Source organism: Thalassophryne amazonica, chromosome 3, assembly GCF_902500255.1.
Source record: "Thalassophryne amazonica chromosome 3, fThaAma1.1, whole genome shotgun sequence".
Taxonomy (NCBI): domain Eukaryota; kingdom Metazoa; phylum Chordata; class Actinopteri; order Batrachoidiformes; family Batrachoididae; genus Thalassophryne; species Thalassophryne amazonica.
In genome coordinates, this window is record NC_047105.1 from 53719210 (window position 1) to 53740599 (window position 21390).

Sequence of the window (21390 nt, forward strand, 5' to 3'; positions counted from 1 at the left end):
AAAATCCACTTATAGTTATCCAGAATGTAGTTACGGAAAATACCAAAAGCTTTTTCAATCTTAAAATGGCGTGCCATGTGATGCACACACGCACAGGTGAACAGAATACCACTTTTTCATGAGCCCTGCCGGGCGATGTCAAACACGAGGCGGAAGTAAGCCAAGGATGCCACGTTCCAGGTTTCTGAGGGAGTGGGCGGGGTTTCAGAGCCAAGCTCAGGTGCGTGCGTCTCCACAGAACAACACGGGCCTGTCAACAGGTCAGAGAGCGCAGCATGCAGCCTGACAGGGAATGCCAAAGTGTTCTCAAGGGTGCACGTCTGATTTTTTGCGCTTTGACAAATTTACTTTTGCCAAAAAAAAAAAAAGAAAAAAGTACCAGTCTGTGTTGAGAGGAAGGTGTTGGGTTTTAGACTCTGTCCCTAAAAAGAAGGAGAGGGTCTCCGTCAAACCCCACCCCCTCTTGACTGTCATTGCATCTGTGTTGGTGCATCTCTGTGGGAAAGACACACGTGTACGTGATTCTGTAGTCTGTAGTCTGGTGCTATGTGACCCTGTTTGACAAGTGTGTGGGGAAAAAAAAAAAAAAAATCCAATTTTAAGTGAAGTAAAAAAACTAAATAAATAAAATAAGAATACAGCACTGTTCATAAGTTTGGGATTCAAAGTCAAATGGTTTTTTTTTTTTATTTAATTTCTTGTGCGAGGGTGAATGTACGTGTGGAAGATTTAAGTCCTTTTTGGGCCCTGGTCCATGTCGCTCCATTTTGTACAGATGAAGATCAAAAAAAAGAAGAAGAGGGCAGAATTTGTAAAATATTGTGTCTGTGACTCCTTGTAAAATATTTTCAAATTGTTTATTACAGAGAATCTGTTATTAAATAATGTTCATATTTTTCACTTCATTTCCACATGTGGTGTGTTTTTTCCCCCCAATTCAGACACAGTTCATTAACATTTGAAATAAAACTATTAAACATAAATCATTTTATAATTTCAGCTCTAACAAGCCACCTAAATATCAAAAATAATGCTAAACATCTCCTGATAACATTTCACTCTATTAAGCATTTGAGCTTCGTGCACTTTTCAAGAAAAAAGTTTGATTACTAACAATCTTCAGGTCCTCCAGGAATTAAACATTTATTCTACACAGCAGAGAGAGAGAGAGAGTCACAGCATGTTGAGGAAGTCGGTGAGAGCCTTGTGCCAGGTGTCTGGGTCGTCCAGGTAACAGGGGTGACCCGCGCCTTTCATTACCACCACACTGTGATTGGCGAGATTGCTCAGGTTTCGGAGCGACACTTCTCCAAGCTGAGCGTCCTGGTCACCATAAACGATAAGAGTCGGGACCTGGAAGAGAGACAAGACCCAAATACACGTGATGATGCATAAAGATGTGCCTGACGATTGAGTCCCAGGCTGCCGTCTCTCCGGTTTGTTTTCTAAATTCTGGCCCATAGCTAAAAGGATTTTCTAGATGTCCTACATTTTACCTCTAGCTGTAGAATTTCAAACAGGTCTTGTAAAAGATAAGAGACCAGCTTTTTATTATCGTTACTGTGACTAATTTATGTCTTAATGTCAATAAGAGTCAAAGAAAGTAAATAAAAGGCAAAAACAGACTATGATGGGAGTTTTATTCAAAATGGCAGATTTATATTCAGGTTGTTTAGTTTGCTCCTAATGTGGATAAAGTTGTTATGCAGTGCAGAATTTACAATAAGAGTAAAAAATAAAGCTACATAAATTCACAATATTGATATATTTGCTTATATATATGCTTCAAAAAATGGCACTTATTCCTAACATTTCATTATCAAACCCTTGTGACAAAGAAATGTAACTGAGGCTTCATGTTTAAACAATGAACTTTATTTTCAGTAACTACAACCCCAATTCCAATGAAGTTGGAACATTGTGTAAAATGTAAATAAAAACAGAATACAATGATTTGAAAATTCTCTTCAACCTATATTCAATTGAATACACCACAAAGGCAAGATATTTAATGTTCAAACTGACAAACTTCATTGTTTTTATGCAAATATTTGCTTATTTTCAAATGGATGCCTGCAACACGTTTCAAAAAAGTTGGGACAGTGGTATGTTTATCGCTGTGTTACATCACCTTTCCTTCTAACAACACTCAATAAGTGTTTTGGAACTGAGGACACTAAGTGTTGAAGCTTTGTAGGTGGAATTCTTTTCCATTTTTGCTTGATGTACGACTTCAGTTGTTCAACAGTTCAGAGTCTCCGTTGTCGTATTTTGCGCTTCAGAATGCGCCACACATTTTCAATGGGAGACAGGTCTGGATTGCAGGCAGGCCAGTCTAGTACCTGCACTCTTTTACTAGGAAGCCACGCTGTTGTAACACGTGCAGAATGTGGCTTGGCATTGTCTTGCTGAAATAGCAGGGATGTCCCTGAAAAAGACGTTGCTTGGATGGCAGCATGTGTTGCTCCAAAACCTGGATGTATCTTTCAGCATTGATGGTGCCATCACAGATGTGTAAGTCGCCCATGCCATGGACACTAACACACGCCCATACCATCACAGATGCTGACTTTTGAACTTTGCACTGGTAACAATCTGGATGGTCTTTTTCTTCTTTTGTCTGGAGGACATGACCTCCATGATTTCCAAAAACAATTTGAAATGTGGACTCATCAGACCACAGCACACTTTTCCACTTTGCGTCTGTCCATTTCAAATGAGCTCAGGTCCAGAAAAGGTGGCAGCGTTTCTGGATGTTGTTGATGTATGGCAGGGGTGGTCAAGTTCGGTCCTCGAGAGCCACATTCCTGACACTCTTAGTTGTCTCCCTGCTCCAACACACCTGAATCCAATGAAAGACTCGTTAGCAGACTTTTAATGAGCCTTTCATTGGATTCAGGTGTGTTGGAGCAGGGAGACAACTAAGAGTGTCAGGAATGTGGCTCTCGAGGACCGAACTTGGCCACCCCTGATGTATGGCTTTCGCTTTGCATGGCAGAGTTTTAACTTGGACTTGTAGATGTAGCAACGAACTGTGTTAACTGACAATGATTTTCTGAAGTGTTCCTGAGCCCACGTGGTAAGATCCTTTACACAATGATGTCGGTTTTTAATGCAGTGTGGGAGGGATCTGAGGGATCGAAGGTCACGGGCATTCAATGTTGGTTTTCAGCTTTGCCGCTTACGCGTAGAAAGTTCTCCAGATTCTCTGAATCTTGTGATTATATTATGGACTGTAGATGATGGAATCCCTAAATTCCTTGCAGTTGAACATTGAGAAACACTGTTCTTAAACTGTTTGATTATTTTTTTCACGCAGTTGTTCACAAAGTGGTGATCCTCACCGCATCTTTGCTTGTGAATGGCTGAGCCTTTTGGGGATGCTCCTTTTATACCCAATCATGACACTCACCTGTTTCCAAACAGGTGTTCTTTGAGCATTCATCAACTTTCCCAGTCTTTGGTTGCCCCGTCCCAACTTTTCTGAAATATGCTGCAGGCATCCATTTCAAAATGAGCAAATATTTGCACAAAAACAAAGTTTATCAGTTTGAATATTAAATATCTTGTCTTTGTGGTGTATTCAATTGAATATAGGTTGATGAGCATTTGCAAATCATTGTATTCTGTTTTTATTTACATTTTACACAACGTCCCAACTTCATTGGAATTGGGATTGTTCAAATATAACCAACAACCAACCAAAGTAGGTCACGTTGCCTTCAGTCGGATTGGCAGGCACTGCATCACTCAGGACTTGCATAAAATAAACATCTCTTCTTGGCCGTACCTAGCTGGCGTCATAGTGATTTGGCTTGTGTCTGTAAGATGCCCACGTTGATTCACAATAAATGGCAGCTGGTCACTTTGCCTTTGTCTCGTGTTGACAATGTGACCAAGGGGTGCTGGGGGTCCCAGCCATGCTTGACAGCATTATAAACAATGCTGTCAGACCACCCTCTGCTGGACAAACTATGTAATGACACCATATCCAACATCCAAAGTGTTTTTCTGCATTGTTTATTCTTTAAAATAAAAGTTTTCCTATAAGCAAGGATAACAGACACCAACCGATATGTTCTTGAAAGGCTCATACTGAACAACATAATGGACCAACTGGTACATCGGTTGGGCTCTACTCTATATTAATTAGGATACTGTTTAAAAGTTCAAGGTGTAACTCTTGGTTTTGTTGCAGTACAAGATAGTAATAATACAAAAGGTAAATATACAAAAAAAACAATCAGGAAGTAGGTTGAACTTGACTAAAACTGATGAGTATTCATAGCAACTGTACCATCCATACGATGTTTAGGCAAATTAAATCAAAACTACTAAGTTCAAACTATTAAAACTACCTAAATTCATTAAATTCTGAAATTTAACCAGAAAAAGAAAACAAACCTCTGACATGATCAACAAAAAATAAAATAAATGTTGCCATACTCTTTTCATAATTCATTTGACTGAATTAAAATCTTACTGTATTCATCCTCAGGCAAATCGGCGGTATTTTTGGGAGGGAAGTGGTGGACTAAAGGCTAGAGTGGTAGCCTTGTGACTAAACCTTCGATCACACGGCACTAACAAGGGACAATGAAGGCCAAACGAAACAAGAAATCTGGACTTACAGTGACTTTCGCAGGCATCGTTTAAGCATCGTCCAGCTTCGTTTCTGTCGCTGGCGCTTCGTCAGAATTTTCAAACTGTTGAAAAATGTGAACGAATTCCGACAACAACCTCAATTCATCTGTATTCTGTTTTGTTGTCTGTCTTGATGGTTCCTTATCATTTGCATAGTTTCCGTAACTTCAGCGTTCCGACTGACTGTTGTCCAACTTCGTTCAACCTCCCGAGTCCGACGTCTTGTACGAACATTGACGATATCTGAACAGATCAATAACTAAAGCTCCGACAAGCCGAACGCAACATCCTTCTATTGCTGATGACTCATCCATGTGTGGGATGAAAAACAATGCTGTCATACAGAAACAATAGCGGTAAGAATATTTTATCAACTATTTTAACTATTTACGCACGTTCCAGCCGTTTGTGGCTGACCTGCATGTGCACATGTTGTTGTTGTGAAGACAAACATCTCTCACCTGTTGTCAAGACAACCAAATCCAATGGTGGGCACAGTTAACCAAAACATTAGCTTCGATAACAGTTAATCCGCTGACCATTAAAGTTATCTTTTATAAAGCTAAATTGATAAACCCATAAAAAATTGTGGAAGTTACAGATAAAAGCTAAACCAATAACTTTCAGTATTGACTTCAGTACACTAGCAGCTACTGACACAACAACAAGCCAGCGCTTCTGTGTCAGATCACCCTTCTCTCAGCAAAAAATAACCAGAGAGAAAGAGGAAGAATAAAGAATTTCTCTTGACACCATACCAACTCACCGGCATATCACCCAAGTCATGCACAGGCAGACAGTGTTGAATTATGGTTACAATTTTAAACAAACTAATTCCAGACAAGTTATTTAAAATAACATCATGTCTGTCATTTTATAAAGTGAAAATATCAGCTATATGTTTTAGTTTTAAATGAATGCACTAATTTGAAGGTTTCAGCGTTTAGACACCCATGCCACAGTGCATTATGGGTAAATTAGTTTCCTGACAGACATGAGTCGTTGGTTGATCGGTGTAACACACATCTGACTGAACCGTGTGGTGGGTTTTACAAATAAATCTGTATTTATAAATATGTAATTTTTTTCATTTGTAAAAAAAAGGCAATTTGAAAACTGAAAATTCTGTTTAAGTGGATTCAGCACTTTTAGCAAATTCGTCCTATTGAGATGTCCCATAATCCTTTGTGCGTCAGAGAGTTGCTGCGGTAAAACAGCATAGAGAATCCACATGACAACAATTGAAAATGAACATTATATTACCAAAATGTACATTTTTATGCTTTTCATCATGTTAAGAGGCTGCATGCATGAGACCCTGAAAACTTGCGAAAACAAATATTCCAATTGTGTCTGCTACGTTTAATCTGCATGGAATTTAATAAACGCAAACTGAATTTCAGACATATTATATACTCTGGAACAAAGAAGACAACCAGTGTTGTAAAGGACAATAAGCAGGACGTTAAAGAACAAACTTCACTTTTCCCCCAGATTGACATGAACAGGAAGCGATCGCAGCTCACAGCAACACCCATTGAAAATAACGAAGAAACAACCCGAGCTCCTCACGTTTACATAAAACAAACACAATAACAATGTCTATAAACCCAGAGAATATATTCACGAGAGTTTTAGGCACAACATACAAAGAGTTTTATGTTGCCATGTTAATGCTGTTGTCCATGTGCAGCAGTTAAAGTGCAGCTTTATCTGAGCATTTCAGTGCAGTTCTCAATGCTAATAACATCTCGCAGTACGGCGACCTCTTCAAAGTTTTGCAAGATTTTGCGGGATTTGAAACCTCAATAAGGAGAAGGTGCAGGATCATTCATCCACCTTCTCTCGATGATTTGTGACTTTGTGACTTTTTTCCTTCGTTCAGCTATCACCTTCTGCCGTGTGACCGAGCCTCAAGGATCATAGATTCAGTCTCCTATCTATTATGGAAGGTCTGGACCCGAAATTCAGACCATTCATGTGCTTACACTTGCACTCATTTAAACATGTATAACTAAGAACCATGCAGTTCAGTTACAATTCCATTACTCTGTACATGTGGCTTTATAACAGGTGAAAAGAATGTGTATGCACATTTCTGTCTTTGTGCGTCCACAAAGTTAGTTGTGATTCTACAGAGAGTTGTATTAAAGAGGACTCTGTTAAATTAACTTATCTTTTGGACAAAAGTCACCATCAACATTTAGCTGAGATCCATGTAATGTGGAGTTGCGTCAGGAAGGGCATCCGGCGTAAAACTTGTGCCAATTCAACATGCAGATCTCGTTGGATTTGCTGTGGCGACCCCAAGTGCAAACAAGGGAGCAGCCGAAGGGACTTACTATGCTGTCTGAGAAAGAACGTTTGTTTTTCCTCTTCTGCAAACTGTCAGTGAAGAAATATGCTTTTTAGGTTTTAAACACCTTGGACTGGTACAAAGTAAAACATGAAGTCACGTGATAAGGAGAGGCATGTATCCAGAAAATGGGCTCGACATTCATAAGTGGCAAAGTTCCAGATTCAAAAAAAGATCACAGAGTAAATATGTGTTACATGTAAGGAAACTGAAATGGGTATTAAGAACATCCTCAGGACCCAGACATACCTTCACACTTTGGTATTGCTCTGCAGTGAATTTTTCGGTACAGATGGGCGCGACGGGGACGTAGGCGCGTACCAGATCTTGATGCTGGTGGAGGAAGGGGAGGGAATACATCCCACTGAGTGACGGGCTGATCAGCACCACTGGACTCAGGCTCAGCTGCTCACACACCTCCTTCAGAAAACCTGCAGGGGCCAATTCTCCCACCGCCGCAGGGGCTTCAGCTGATTTGGACTGGCCAAGTCCTGGGGACAGACATAAATGTAAAGTTGTGAAAGACAATAAGCAAGGCAGGCGAAGTAGGTTGCGCTCCTGGCAGCCACCTGGCAGGTCGATGGCTACGGCCTGACACTGTGCTTTGGCCAATGTCTCCAAAGTACGGATCTTGAGCCAGTTTTCTGAGGAAAAACGGATTCCGTGCAGGAGTAAAACGGTCATCCTGGCTTCTCCTGTGGCAGGTTCAGCTCGTCTGTAAAACAGCGGCACTTTGCTGCACGAAACCTGCACGGTCCCTTCTGTCATCTTAACCACTGACATCCTGAAAACAAAACACAGTCGTCTTACAACCTCCAGAGGACTCACATCAAATAAAGAAATGATGCTGAGTCAGGGTTCTGGTCAAAAATGAGGTAACACTTATTTTTAATTGGTAGACAGTCCTGATCCCGGGAGCTGGTGAAGAGGCTTCAGATTGACTGTCAGCACCCAACTTCCAGATGAACTCATGACTTTTATAAACTGTTTCAAGGCAGAGAACTAACCCGCCTCCCACATGGGAGTGGACTGCGCAACACTTTGGTTCACTGTGTCGGAGGTGAAAAGCTTGTTTGCAATGTTTAACCCTGTAGACCTCATGGCATCCTGGATTCAGCTCCCAGAAGCCGACGCCAACTGGTAAAAGAGTGTGTGTGTGTGTGTGTGTGTGTGTAGGGAATCAGTATCTATAGCTGCAAAACTACATATATATTTGCAGCAGTTATGCCATATTTTTATGCATAAAGACATCCCCCTTATAAATTGTTTTATTTTTGGATACATTAAGGGTAAAACTAAATGGCAAGTGAAGTCAGATTTTTCCTATCAAAAGTAAATTTTGTGGATGTCAGTGTGTTTGTATCTATTTCTCACAACAGAGGAAAGGTGGCCCAAAAATTATTAGTTAGAAGTTTACACCGTCCAACTGATGAGCATGTGTTATGTCTTCTCCAGACCATCAGCTACAGTGAGGAAAATAAGTATTTGAACACCCTGTGGTTTTGCAAGTTCTCCCACTTAGAAATCATAGAGGGGTCTGAAATTTTCATCTTAGGTGCATGTCCACTGTGAGAGACACAATCTAAAAAAAAATAAAAATAAATAATCCGGAAATCACAATGTATGATTTTTTTTTAATAATTTATTTGTATGTTACTGCTGCAAATAAGTATTTGAACACCTGTGAAAATCAAATTTAATATTTGGTACAGTAGCCTTTGTTTGCAGTTACAGAGGTCAAACATTTCCTGTAGTTTTTCACCAGGTTTGCACACACTGCAGCAGGGATTTTGGTCCACTCCTCCATACAGATCTTCTCTAGATCTTTCAGGTTTGGAGTTTAAGCTCCCTCCAAAGATTTTCTATTGAGTTCAGGTCTGGAGACTGCCCAGGCCCCTGCAGGACCTTGAAATGCTTCTTACAGAGCCCCTCCTTAGTTGCCCTGGCTGTGTGTTTGGAAAACCCAGCCATGACCCATCTTCAATGCTCTTACTGAGGGAAGGAGGTTGTTTGCCAAAATCTCGCAATACATGACCCCATCCATCCTCCCTTCAATACGGTGCAGTCGTATCAAGTATCCTCCAGTATCAAGTGGATGACAAATATTACTTGTTGAAGCTTATACATGTTTTTTTCCATGAATTATTTCTATAATTTGGGTATATAAACAACTGTTTTCACGATTGAACAGAAATTATGACAGTTGTATTCATAATAGTTTCTAAACGACTTACAGTATAACACTATATAAGACACTCACACATTACATAGCTGGTTTGCTGGATTATAGTTTGTATATGCATCAGCATATATTTGATCATTTTGAAGACATCTTTATAATCATGTGTTTTTTTATTATATTCTAAGTTGATTCACTATGCCCCGGACACTGAGTCACTGTGCCCCGTGAATTAGTGTCTGGAGCACAGTGAATCAAAAATTTTAAATCAATTTTAAACGTGTATATTACACTCGGGGAGAAATAAATAACAAAATAATAACACAAGAAATCCACAAGAGAATGACCTAAACCTATTATATATATATATATATATATATATATATATATATATATATATATATATATATATACACACAAGGTGTATTAGATAAGAAACCGACACTTTTATTTTTTTTTAACTATATGGATTTGGGCAGGCCTTGAGTGAGATGTGGTTCAGCCCTCTCGGCTGAATTCCTTTGTTTCACATGCTGCTAGAGATGGCGCGCGTTGCTTTATCAAAATTTTTTCTGGACCTGTGAGGAATATCCGAGTGGACACTATTCGAGAAATTTAGCTGGTTTTCGGTGAAAAGTTTAACGGCTGATGAGAGATTATGGGGTGTTTCTGTCGCTGTAAGGACTTCCCACGGAGCGGGACGTCGCGCAGCGCTTCCAGGCGCCATCGTCGGCCTGTTTCGAGCTGAAAACATTCTAATTTAAGGCTTAATTCACCCAGGACGTCGTGAGAGAACAGAGAAGATTCAGAAGAGGCTGGCATGATGACTTTATGCGGACATTGCACTGTTTAAGGACATTTTTTAATGAAAGATGTGCGCGAATCTGTGTGCGCCGCGACAGGAAAAACACCTCCGTGTTGAAAACCATTTGTAAAATTCAGGCGGCTTTTGATGGCTTTCAACAAGTGAGTAACTGAGAAATTGTTTAACAGCTTGGGCATGTTCCAACTTGCCCGTTAAGGTTTCCAATGGAGGTGTTTTTCCTGTCGCGACCCCCCGCGGTCGGGTCCGGCCCGACATGCGACTCTGCCTGCACGTTCTTTCATTACAAAATGTCCATTAACAATGGAATGTCCGAATAAACTCCTCATGCCGACTTCTTCTGAAAGTTCTCTGTTCTCTGACGACTTAGTGGGTCAACAGAGCCTGAAATATGGAAGCTTTCAACTTGAAACTGCGAGACGCTGCCGCCTCGAAGCGCAGATCGCCGTCAGGCGCCGTGGGCCGTCCTTAAAGCGACACTACCAGACCAAAATCTCTCATCAGCCGTTAAAATTTTTTACCGAAAACCAGCTGAATTTATCGAATGGTGTCCACTCAGTTGTGCCTTACAGCTTTGGAAAAAATTTTTATCAAACAAAGCAGCAGTCTCTGAGCCATTCCTAAACAATGAAAAATCGACAAGAGGGTGGGCGACTCCTCACTCAAAGACTGCCCACAGGTGAATGACGTAACCGACAGGCGTGAAAAAACTCTCGCATGCCCACAGGTGTTCAAGCATGTCTGATGCAATCACACGTGATTCAAATCCATATGGTTTTTGAAAATGAAATGAAAATGGATCATGCCCAAAATGGATCATGCCCAAAATAAGAATATAGGTCTAATGTATGGGACTATTTTTGCATTAAAACTTAATGATGAAAACAAAAAACATGCATTCAAATAAACTGCCAACTTTTGTTTTATTACACTGACTTTGTTCTACCAGCAAGCTTTTTTTTTCCATGTTTCATGTTGCTCAGGTTACAGCCTACAGAACGTTGAGAATGTAAAATACAGCCCTCATTCTATGGGGTTAAAATTGTCTCATTAATATTTGTAAATGCACACAGGGTGATCTACAAATAATCATTGATTTGCAAATGTGTTCAGATATCCACAAATGCAAATTCCATATTTGTAACTTGTAAATTGGTCTTTGCAAATAATGTATTTGCAAATATAAAACTTAATTTGTAAAAAAAAAAAAACAACTTACATTTGTAAAACTGGAAATTGTATTTGTGAATTGAGTTTCAGCATTTGTGGATCACCAATTACATGCATTCATCACTTTCCTCTGTGACGTAATTTTGAGACATTCTTTTTGCGAAATCCACAGATCCACAAACAAATGCCTACTGATTCACAAATACACACTCACGCACACTGGATATCCACTAGATGGCAGTGTGGTTCCATTCATTACAGAGCAGTCTATTTAGAGCTCAGAGTTTCTTACCTGGTGGCCAAGTGGTTAATGCGCTTGGTTTCAGTTCAGAAGGTTCCGGGTTCAAATCCCACCCCTGGCACATTTCTCCATGTAATGTGGAGTTGCGTCAGGAAGGGCATCCGGCGTAAATTCAACATGCAGATCCAGCTTGGATTTGCTGTGGCGACCCCAAGTGCAAACAAGGGAGCCGAAGGGACTTACTTTTAGTTTCTTACCATCTTTGCTGTATGGTTGCTGTCGCTGTAGTGTCTCTGTAACTGAAAGTTGTGCATATTGTTTGTTGTTTGTCAGGTCCGGCTTCTGCTCTGCTCGAGAGCTAGTCGCTTTTTGAAACTCCTGGTATTTTGTCAAGTCACAACTCTTCAAATGTCTAATTAGGTTTGTAGTATTGAATGTTTTTGGTTTACTCCTCCTCGAGGGATAGCCTTGTCGCAAGTGTTGCAAATAGTAAATTTCGTGTCTGTTTTTGACACAGCAAAAAAAGTCCAGACCGGCAAAGCCATTCTGAAACTACATGTTATGGCGTCTTATGACAGGACCAAGCGCTCCCTGCACTACTGCCTGCACTGTTGTGATCGGTCCTTTTGATCGGCGCATTTTGCCGATCACCGATCAAACCGATCAAGGCGTGATCAGCCGATAATGATCGGTGCACCTCTAATATATATATATATATGTATGTGTGTGTGTGTGCATATGTACAGTATATGCATGAGATGACGTTGGCCTCATTGTCCACTAGATGTCACTATTGTACTATTTCAAGGTTATATTTTCACCCTTTCAAAACAATTGGTGTTTGCTGTTTTGCGTGTTCCAAACACTTCCAAAGAATACTGTTTTTCTCAAGCAATTAGTTGGAGTAGTTTCAGTAGTGTGTTTTTTTTTGTTGTTGTTGTTGTTGTTTTTTGACAATTATTGACTTTCATGTTTCGAGCAACTCCAATCAATTGTTTTCTGAACAAACCTCATATTTAGTGTATCAAAAGTTAATGAATCTGAATCATTTAATGAAATGACTGTTTCAATGCCCATTTTGAGTGTTTCAAAACAGTCATTTTCTGAAGCAAGCATTTAATTTGGTGTTTCAAGAGTTTTGAACCAGTGAATTATTTTTTGAAGTAATTGTTTCATTTACTGTTGACTGTACTGAAAAATAAATTGTTTAGTGTTGTGCATTTCAAAAAAATAAACTACCTTGTTTTATTTGGTGCTTTCTGTAATATATAAAAAAATAATTCTGTGAGACAATTCATTCACTGGATCAAATTTTTAGTATTTTCTAGTGTATCAAAATAGTAAATCATTTTGGCAAACAACTGGTTCATTGGTTCAAAGTTTCAAAACTTTTTCTTCTATGGGTGGAATATTCAATGAGGAGTTTAAAACTGAATTCCCCCCAGTTCCGCCTACAATCCTGTTCCTGCACACTGAGACCTCAAATCACACATGCTGTTCAGTGACTGTTCTTCTGCATTTAACTGGGATAGTCTTTCCAAACTTGGATGAGGACTCAACACCTGCAGTGCTCCTGGGTCTTTGATCTCACTCAAACAAACACACACACACACACACACACATAATCCCCAAAACAGAAGTGTCCCTCAGGGATGCGTAGTGGGCCCTTTCCTGTACCCATCAAGTTTGCAAACAACACTGACAACACAACTCAAGACAGGAAGTTGAAGCTCAAATAAATAAATAAAGGAAACGTGATGACTGTAGATTACAGGAAGCAACAGGACAAATATCCCACCAAAGGTTTTCCAGCTTCAGATTCCTCACTGTTTACATACAGAGGACCTCGATGGGGCAGTAAACAAAGACTGTCGTGCACACTTCACAAACTTTTTTCACGTTGTGTTCATTGCTGAGCATTACATGAGCTGCTGTGCCCTCATCTGAGATGTGCAGATGATCGGCTCTGGGAGCACAGTACACCAACAACACACGATGCCTCGGGACAGCTCAGAGGACTGCTGAGGAAATTCACCATCACAGTGCACAAAGTGTTCAGCCCACCGCCATCAGGCAGACACAGCAGGAGCATCAAAGCACAGACCTGCAGACTGAAAGCAGGTTCGGTCTGCAAGCCATCAGGCTGCTTAACAAATATCAGCCACATTCACACACACACATATCTGCCACTATGTCGACTGCTGCTGCTGCTGCAAAAAAAAACAAAACAAAAAAAACTGCTGTTTACATTTACTGTGAACATATATATATATATTTATTCATGTGCAATATAATCCATACAGAAGCTGAAAATACTGGAACTGTATAAAAACTGCCACTTTATCTGGGATGTTTACCTCCACTACTGAAGTGTGTGGAGTGCAGGTGTGTTTTTCATTATGATGCAGGAGACGCTGCTGATTTCTCCTTGCAGTTTATTACTTTTTATTATATACTAGGTAGGCTTCTTCATATAGCTTGTTTGTCCTTATATTTTATATTTCCTCATGTTGTTGACTCAACCAGAGGTTCCCAAAGTGGGGGACAGAATCCTTTGAGGGGCACAGAGCCATGGCAGTGGGGTGTGAATGACTGGAGCCAAATGTGAATAGCAGCACATTTTGAATTGTTAAAAAAAGTAATGCAGTACATGAGACATATTTTTTTATTACTGATGTTCACCACATAAACCGCACAGAATGTGCCGTGTTTCCTGTCAGTGCTTTCAGAACCTTTGGGTCTGTCTTACACCCATTGCAAAGCAATGCAGAGTGCAGCGCAAGTGCCACTGGTAGGTTCCAACTGACGGAGTTGTCATTTTCATGCCCCGCGCCCACGTTGTGTCAGCAGTAAATGGACTTGAGCACATCTATGCATCCATGGGCATGTTCGTCTTAAACAAGGTGTGTTCAGATGCACTGCTAGTGCAATACGAGACAGCAGAACTCAACTGAGCCACAGACCGCCAAGAGTTATCCTTACTATACCAATCTATGAGCTGTCAAAATGGTGCTTAGCTCTGGTTTCTGCAGCATGAGGCAGATCAGAGTCTAGAACTACTATGAATGGGGTGCTAGTTTATTGTAGGGTCCTCCCCACCTGAGGCTAGTGCCCATTTACAACATAGTGGACTGGGACAGAGCAGATGATGTGTCTTTATCCAAGGACACAGACAGGGAGCCTCAACCAGACACACTAGGAATAAAATACCAGTCTTCTTCTTCTGTGTCTTTCAGCTGTTCCCATTAGGGGTCGCCACAGCAGATCAATCGATTCCATCTCACCCTGTCCTCTGTATCTTCCTCTGTCACACCAACCACCTGCATGTCCTCCCTCAGCACATCCATAAACCTCCTCTTTGGCCTCCCTCTTCTCCTCCTGCCTGGTGGCTCCATCCTCAGCATCCTTCTCCCTATATACCCTGGGTCCCTCCTCTGCATATGTCCAAACCATCTAAATCTCGCCTCTCTGACTTTGTCTCCAAACCGTCCCACCTGAGCTGTCCCTCTGATATGTTCATTCCTAATCTTGTCCATTCTTGTCACTCCCAAAGAGAATCTCAACATCTTCAGTTCTGCCACCTCCAGCTCTGCCTCCTGTCTTTTTGTTAGTGCCACAGACTCTAAGCCATACAACATAGCTGGTCTCACTACTGTCTTGCACTTTCCCCTTCACCCTTGCTGATATTCTTCGATCACAAATCACTCTTGCCACCTTACTCCACCCTGCCTGCACTCTCTTCTTCACCTCTCTACCACACTCTCCATTACTTTGAACAGCTGACCCCAAATATTTAAACTCATCTACTTTCACCACTTCTACTCCTTGTAACTGCACTATTCCACTGGGCTCCCGCCCATTCACACACATGTACTCAGTCTTGCTTCTACTGACTTTCATTCACCTGCTCTCCAGAGCATATCTCCACCTCTCCAGACTAGACTGAACTTGCTCTCTACTCTCACTACAGATCATAGTGTCATCTGCAAACATCACAGTCCTGTCTGATAGCAGCCCTCACTTCTTCCTAATCTTTTGTACTTCCTGACTTACTCTCACCACATCATCCAGCCTCATTTTCGACTTATTTTCTTCATTCATCAGCTCCTCAAAATATTCCCTCCACCTTCTCAACACACACTCCTCACTTGTCAGCACATTACCATGTGCATCTTTTACCACCCTAACCTGCTGCACATCCTTTCCAGCTCTATCCCTTTGTCTGGCCAATTGGTACAAGTCCTTTTCTCCTTCCTTACTATTCAACTTCTTGTACAGCTCGCAATATGCCTTTTCCTTCGCTTTTGCCACTTCTCTTTTTTCGCCTGATGCCGCATCTCCTTGTACTCCTGTCTACTTTCTTCATCTCTCCGAAAATCCCAAAACTTTTGGCCTACTTCAAAAATAATGAAGCCAAAGTGTGACATAACCATCAAAATTTAAAAGTGGCCTTTTTTGTGAAATGTTATCATTTTAGGTATGGTTATATATCAGTTTCAATATTTCTATTGGTCTCGGTTCTTTCATTGCTAGAAATTACCAGTGCATAAATACTGTAATGTGCTAGAGCGTAACGCTTGCGACAACTGTTGGAGGCATCTTCTTTAGTCTGCAGAAGCCTGAAACAAAGAAATTCTGTCCATTAGTTCCTGGTATTATTGAACAAGTAATAGAATTATTCTATTGAAGCAAAGTAGGAGATATTGCTAAGGTTTTGACACAAATAAATCAAGGACTTATTCTCAGCGTTACGCGTGCGATAGTTTTACCTTGCTTTAGAAACATGATGTTTTTTCTAGGAGTTGACATTTCTACCTTTACAAAAATGTATTTCTGTGTGTTAGTATGAAGCACAAACTGACAAAATACAAGGTTATTTCTTTAACATTCAACTTTAAATGATAATGCTAAATATCAATGTCATACAAAATTGATGACAAAAGTGCTATTTTTGGGGTAAATTTCATGCATATCTCTGGAACCGTGCGGAACTCACAGATAAATCTGGATGGTGCTAAATAAAATAATGGCTTGGTCATGACAAGGCTTCATTATTTTTGAACTAGCCCTTTTTTGCCAACCTCTTTCTCCTTATGCATTCCTGGATCTCTTCATTCCACCAAGTCTCCTTGTCTTCCTTCCACTGTCCAGATGTCACACCCAGTACTGTCCTAGCTGTCTCCCTCACATCTGTAATACTTTTCCAGTTGTCCAAAATTGCTTCCCCTCCATCCAGTGCTTCTCTCACCTGCTCTCTAAATTTCACACAACAGTCTTCCTCCTTCAGCTTCCATTTGATCCTTTGTTGAGCTCTCACACTCTTCTTCTTCTTTACCTATACAAGGTCTGTCCAAAAAGTAACGGACCTTTTTATTTTTTTCAAAAACTATATGGATTTGAATCACGTGTGATTGCATCAGCCAAGCTTGAACCTTCGTGCGCATGCGTGAGTTTTTTCACGCCTGTCGGTTGCGTCATTCGCCAGTGGGCAGGCTTTAAGTGAGCACTGGTCCACCCCCCTCGTCGGATTTTTATTGTCAGGGAAATGGCTGAGAAGCTGCCGCTTTGCTCCATGAAATTTTTTTCATAAACTGTTAGAGACAGCCAGTTGGAAACCATTCGAAAAATTCAGATGGATTTCGGTGAAGATTCTGTCGGCGTCACACGGATTAAGGAGTGTTAAAACCTTTTTAAAGACAGCCCACAGCGGCGGAGGGCGCACGGCGCACCGAGCGGCCATCGACAGACTGGATCGACCAGATCATTTCCAAACTGAACGCTGTGTTGATCCGGGACATCGTGTGACTACCACAGAAATGGCAAGAGAGCTGGACATAGCACTTTTGCAGCACATTCCACTGTTACAGGAGATTTTATAATGAAAGACGTGCAGAGGATTTCGTGCGTCGGCACGGAGCCGCTCATGGTGCACAACAAAAAAAAAACCTCCGTGTTGGAAGTCTCACAGGACATGTTGTGGCATGTCCAGCTGTTACACAATTTCTCGGATACTCACTCGATTGAAAAGCCATCGAAAGCCGTCTGAATCTTCTGAATGGTTTCACCCTCAGCCGCTGTGGGCCGTCTTTAAAAAGGTTTTAACACTCCTTAATCTGTGTGACACTGACAGAATCTTCACCGAAAGCCATCTGAATCTTTCGAATGGTTTTACCATCTTTTGTATCGTCTTTTGTTCATGGTAATGAGTCATTCACGTCATCAGGAGAGTCATCAAGGGAGCAGTCAGGAAAGGCATCCATCCCATCGTTAGAAGGGACAGCTGTCCTGTCATTAGGAGAGTGCTAACTAGAGCACAATAGTTGCTAATTAGAGCTATTGTTTAGTCACTAGCCTGTAGCAGTCTGCCTCTCAGTAGGAGGGGTCTGGTTAGGTTTAAAACTCCAGCTTTTGTTGGCTTCTGTTTATTCGTCTCTACAAGAGTCAGACAGAAGTCAGACTTCCAGAGCAAGAATTTTAGCTGAGGAAGCTTCTGCGATTTGAAGTGAAACGTCCTCGCATCAAGCAACCCAGTCCAGTCGAAGATTCAAGCTTCTCTACCACAGAACCACTTGCTCTGCCTTTGACCAAGAAAAACTGTCCAAAGTCCTGATGAGATATGGGGTGATTGTGTGGTCAGACGAGCAACCGAGTTAGCTGCTTTACCTGAGGGAGTTTTGAGTCCATCATCTAGATAGCATTTTCCCGGGTTTAAACACCCAAGACTCTTGACAAGATGACAATGTGATTGGTTTAAATCATGCCCAAAACAAACCCATTCCTAATTAAGAGAATAAATATAACCCCTTAACTCCTGTGCTTTACTTTATAATGTGTTTAATAGCACAGTTGAGCTGAACATTGCCCAGGTTAGTTGGAGCGTGAGATCAATAGACTGGTTGGGGTGGAGTCTGATGTTTTACCAACACTGTACCATTGTGGTGAAGAAGGAGCTGGGCCAGAAGGCGAGACTCACAATTTACCAGTCAATTTACACTCCAATCCTTACCTATGGTTATAAACTTTGGGTAATGGCAAAAAGAATAAACAACAAAAATGAGATTCCTCCGTCAGGTATCTGGTCTTACAATCCAGGACAGTGTAAGAAGATGGACTACCCAGGAAGGACTCGAAGTAGGGCCACTGCTTCGCATCAAAAGGAGCCAGCTGAGGTGCTTCTGGCATGTGGTGAGGATGCGCCTTCTCCCTACGGAGGTCTTCTAAGCATGACCAACTGGGAGGAGGCTGCAGTGAAGACACAGGACACACTGGAGACATTATATTTCCTTGGCTTCCTCAAGGAAAAGTTACAGGATTTTGCAGAGGATAGACAAGTGTGGGATGAGCTGCTTGGTCATACTCTCACAAGCGCCACTAGCTTAGCTTTTGGCAAGCTAAAAGTGGATGCTCTCATTTTGCCGAACAACTATAGTTTTTGTATATTCTGTGTTAGTTGTATATTCTGTGTTAGTACGCACCCACGGCCGACGTGCTTTAAAAGTAGTTCCCAAACAATGCTGTATTTGCGATGACAGTGTGTTTTCATGGGTAACAAAAACATGAGTATATTTGGCACAAGAACTTGTGTATCTTGTGTGTTTTTACGCCTAAATGATCGCAAGTCAATATACTCACTCATCCAGCAGCATCTTCTCATTCAGCGCTGGGTCAGGCGAAAGTAGTCCGGCAAGCTATCCCACAATGCCAAAATAGCAGATGTCGCTCCAATGAGAATAACACGCTCAACAGGGTGCTGCTTGGTCTGCTGCCACCGTGACCCAGACCCCAATAAGCGGTAGAGAATGAATGAATGAAAGTAACCTCTTAGGCCCGTTACTTATATCGTGTTTAACAGCAAAGCTGAGTTGAACCATCCCTGGTTCTCAAGACCAGGCACCTAAGTGGCTCTACTCTACTCTTTTCTACTCTTCTATTTTACTTCTTTTTTAGATATACCTTAGTATACTACCATAGTTCCACCTTAGAATTGGAATATAATATGTAAGATATACCATAGTGAATTTTCTTGTCTCAGAAGCACTCGTGCATGGCCCTTAAGACCATGCACGATAGATCATCAAGATAGGGCCCAATGTGCTTTTTGCTTTGCAACTGTCAGTTCTGGTAAACCATTAGCACGAATGGGTAATAAAATTTGACTTTGGTCAAATTTGGTCAATACTTCACCACCACTTAAAAATCATACCAGTTTATTTGAGAAGCGACCCAAATTTACTTTGGTTGTTCAAACCTGATGAAGGCATATTTTCAGAGTTCTACGCAAAAGACAACCCTAACCCTAACATCTGCAAAATTTTAAGTTGTGAAAACTCAGTCAGAACAAAATGCAAATACTTTAAAGTCTCCCTATTACTTTGTTTTCACTCACTGTGGCGAAAAAACTGCACATTAATTTAATAAAACCAGGCTGCTAAAACAGTGTGGTGGAGTAAATGATCAAAGTTCAAATTGCCATCGACCATTACGAAAGGAAAAAATGCTTCATTACAAACACAGTGAGGAAACTGTGAAAGTCCTACCTCGGAGCTTTTACAAAAAAACCCGATGATTAAATTGTAAAACAAGACAAAACAGATCATTCGACGTCTGAACTTTCACTTTATTTCCAGGTGCTACGGCATATTTTGAGACCCGGAGACTCTTTCGTCTTCTTCGTCTTCTTCTGATGGGTTTTTGACAAACAAAATGGTACATTACCGCCACAAACAGGCGGTTATGAGAAGCAGAATATGTGTCCTTGAAGCAGAGTGGCATCAACTCAGAAAATGGCGCTATTTGCTTGTGATTAATTTTAAACATTTTGACATGCCCACATGGTGCCTTTTGATATATTAATTTATTAAGGAACAAAACAACTCACAACAGTTAAGGATTTTGTTTTTTTTTTTTTTTTTTTTTTTTTAGTTGTCTGGCCAAATGATAGTTGCAGATAACTAAATCATTTAAGCCTGTGTTTTTAACAATTATGGAAACCCTTTAGAATTTTTTTGAAATGTCATAATTTTATCCTCTTAATTATGATTTAAGTGGCAGTCTAAACCATAATTACACTGATTATTGACATTTATGAGACACTACAGTATGGTTAATGCAATTTTAAACGACAAGCGCATTTTAGTTGTTTCATTTTAACTCCATTTTGGTGGTGTCCTGAGGCAAAATTACAATAATTCTGGCACTGTTCCAAAAATGTATGTAACAATATACCAAGTCTTGATGTCTTAAGTCAAAATTAAGACATTATAAGCCATAAACATAAGTCATATGAATATAAAATGCTAGGTTAATTGCTAGGACATTTAAAGTCAAAACTAAGACCTTTAAAGTTATCGTTATGAGAAGGCAATTCTCAATTTATGAGATGCTAAGTCATAATGTTCAGATCATTTGACATGCTAACACGTGATATGCTGAGTCATCATGGCATTCTGAGTTATAATTATTATCATGGTCGTGGACTATATGGCTTTACGTCTTCAATCGCAATTTACATCATGAATCATAAATATCATATGTTAAGTCATAAATGTATCAGTCCATTATGCCAAATATGTCATTTGCAGTTATGAGATGCTAATTCTTCATTGTGAGGTGAACATGGCTAGTCATAAATATGCATTACTGAACAGTGGCATTCTGAATCATAATTTTGATATATTAGATAAAATGCTAATATTTCCACAGTTTAAGCTAAATTATGACATTGAAATCATAATTCTGAAAGCTGTTGTTCTGATTCTTGCTCATTTTTGATGTATGATTAGAAACTAGTACCACATGATTATGATGAGCATCTAATAATTATGGGAAAAGAGAAAACACACACACAAAAAAAATGTATATTTATGAGTTATATAAAAAGCACGGTCACATAATTTGACGGTTCACAGAATGTGGTCTAACACCTCTCGAAACCGAGAGGGAAACATGGAGAGAGGGGGGGAAAAACCACCATTAGA

At 40.5% G+C, this 21390-nt stretch overlaps 1 protein-coding gene across 2 annotated transcripts; it reads right to left on the reverse strand.

The window, feature by feature from the left end:
• Nucleotides 1–820: 820 nt before the first annotated feature.
• abhd14b (abhydrolase domain containing 14B) lies at nt 821–20088 on the reverse strand. Of its 2 annotated transcripts, none has more exons than XM_034166297.1 (4): nt 19951–20088; nt 7570–7784; nt 7250–7491; nt 821–1353 (listed from the first exon to the last, which is right to left on the reverse strand). In XM_034166297.1, exons 2-4 carry the CDS (start codon nt 7781–7783, stop codon nt 1174–1176), a joined length of 636 nt encoding a protein of 211 aa, XP_034022188.1. In that variant the 5' UTR covers nt 7784; nt 19951–20088; the 3' UTR covers nt 821–1173. The 2 variants fall into 2 exon arrangements, with proteins under 2 accessions (XP_034022188.1, XP_034022187.1); XM_034166296.1 differs by lacking the exon at nt 19951–20088 and adding an exon at nt 19046–19185.
• Between the last annotated feature and the right edge of the window lie 1302 nt (nt 20089–21390).

Bases quoted from the DNA above. Each gene is read 5' to 3' on its own strand.
- abhd14b (XM_034166296.1), bottom strand. The intron at 7,492-7,569 runs GTGGCTGCCAGG...GTCTGTCCCCAG, and splicing joins CGTAGCCATCGACCTGCCAG to GACTTGGCCAGTCCAAATCA. The intron at 1,354-7,249 runs GTATGTCTGGGT...TCTCTCTTCCAG, and splicing joins AGCAATACCAAAGTGTGAAG to GTCCCGACTCTTATCGTTTA.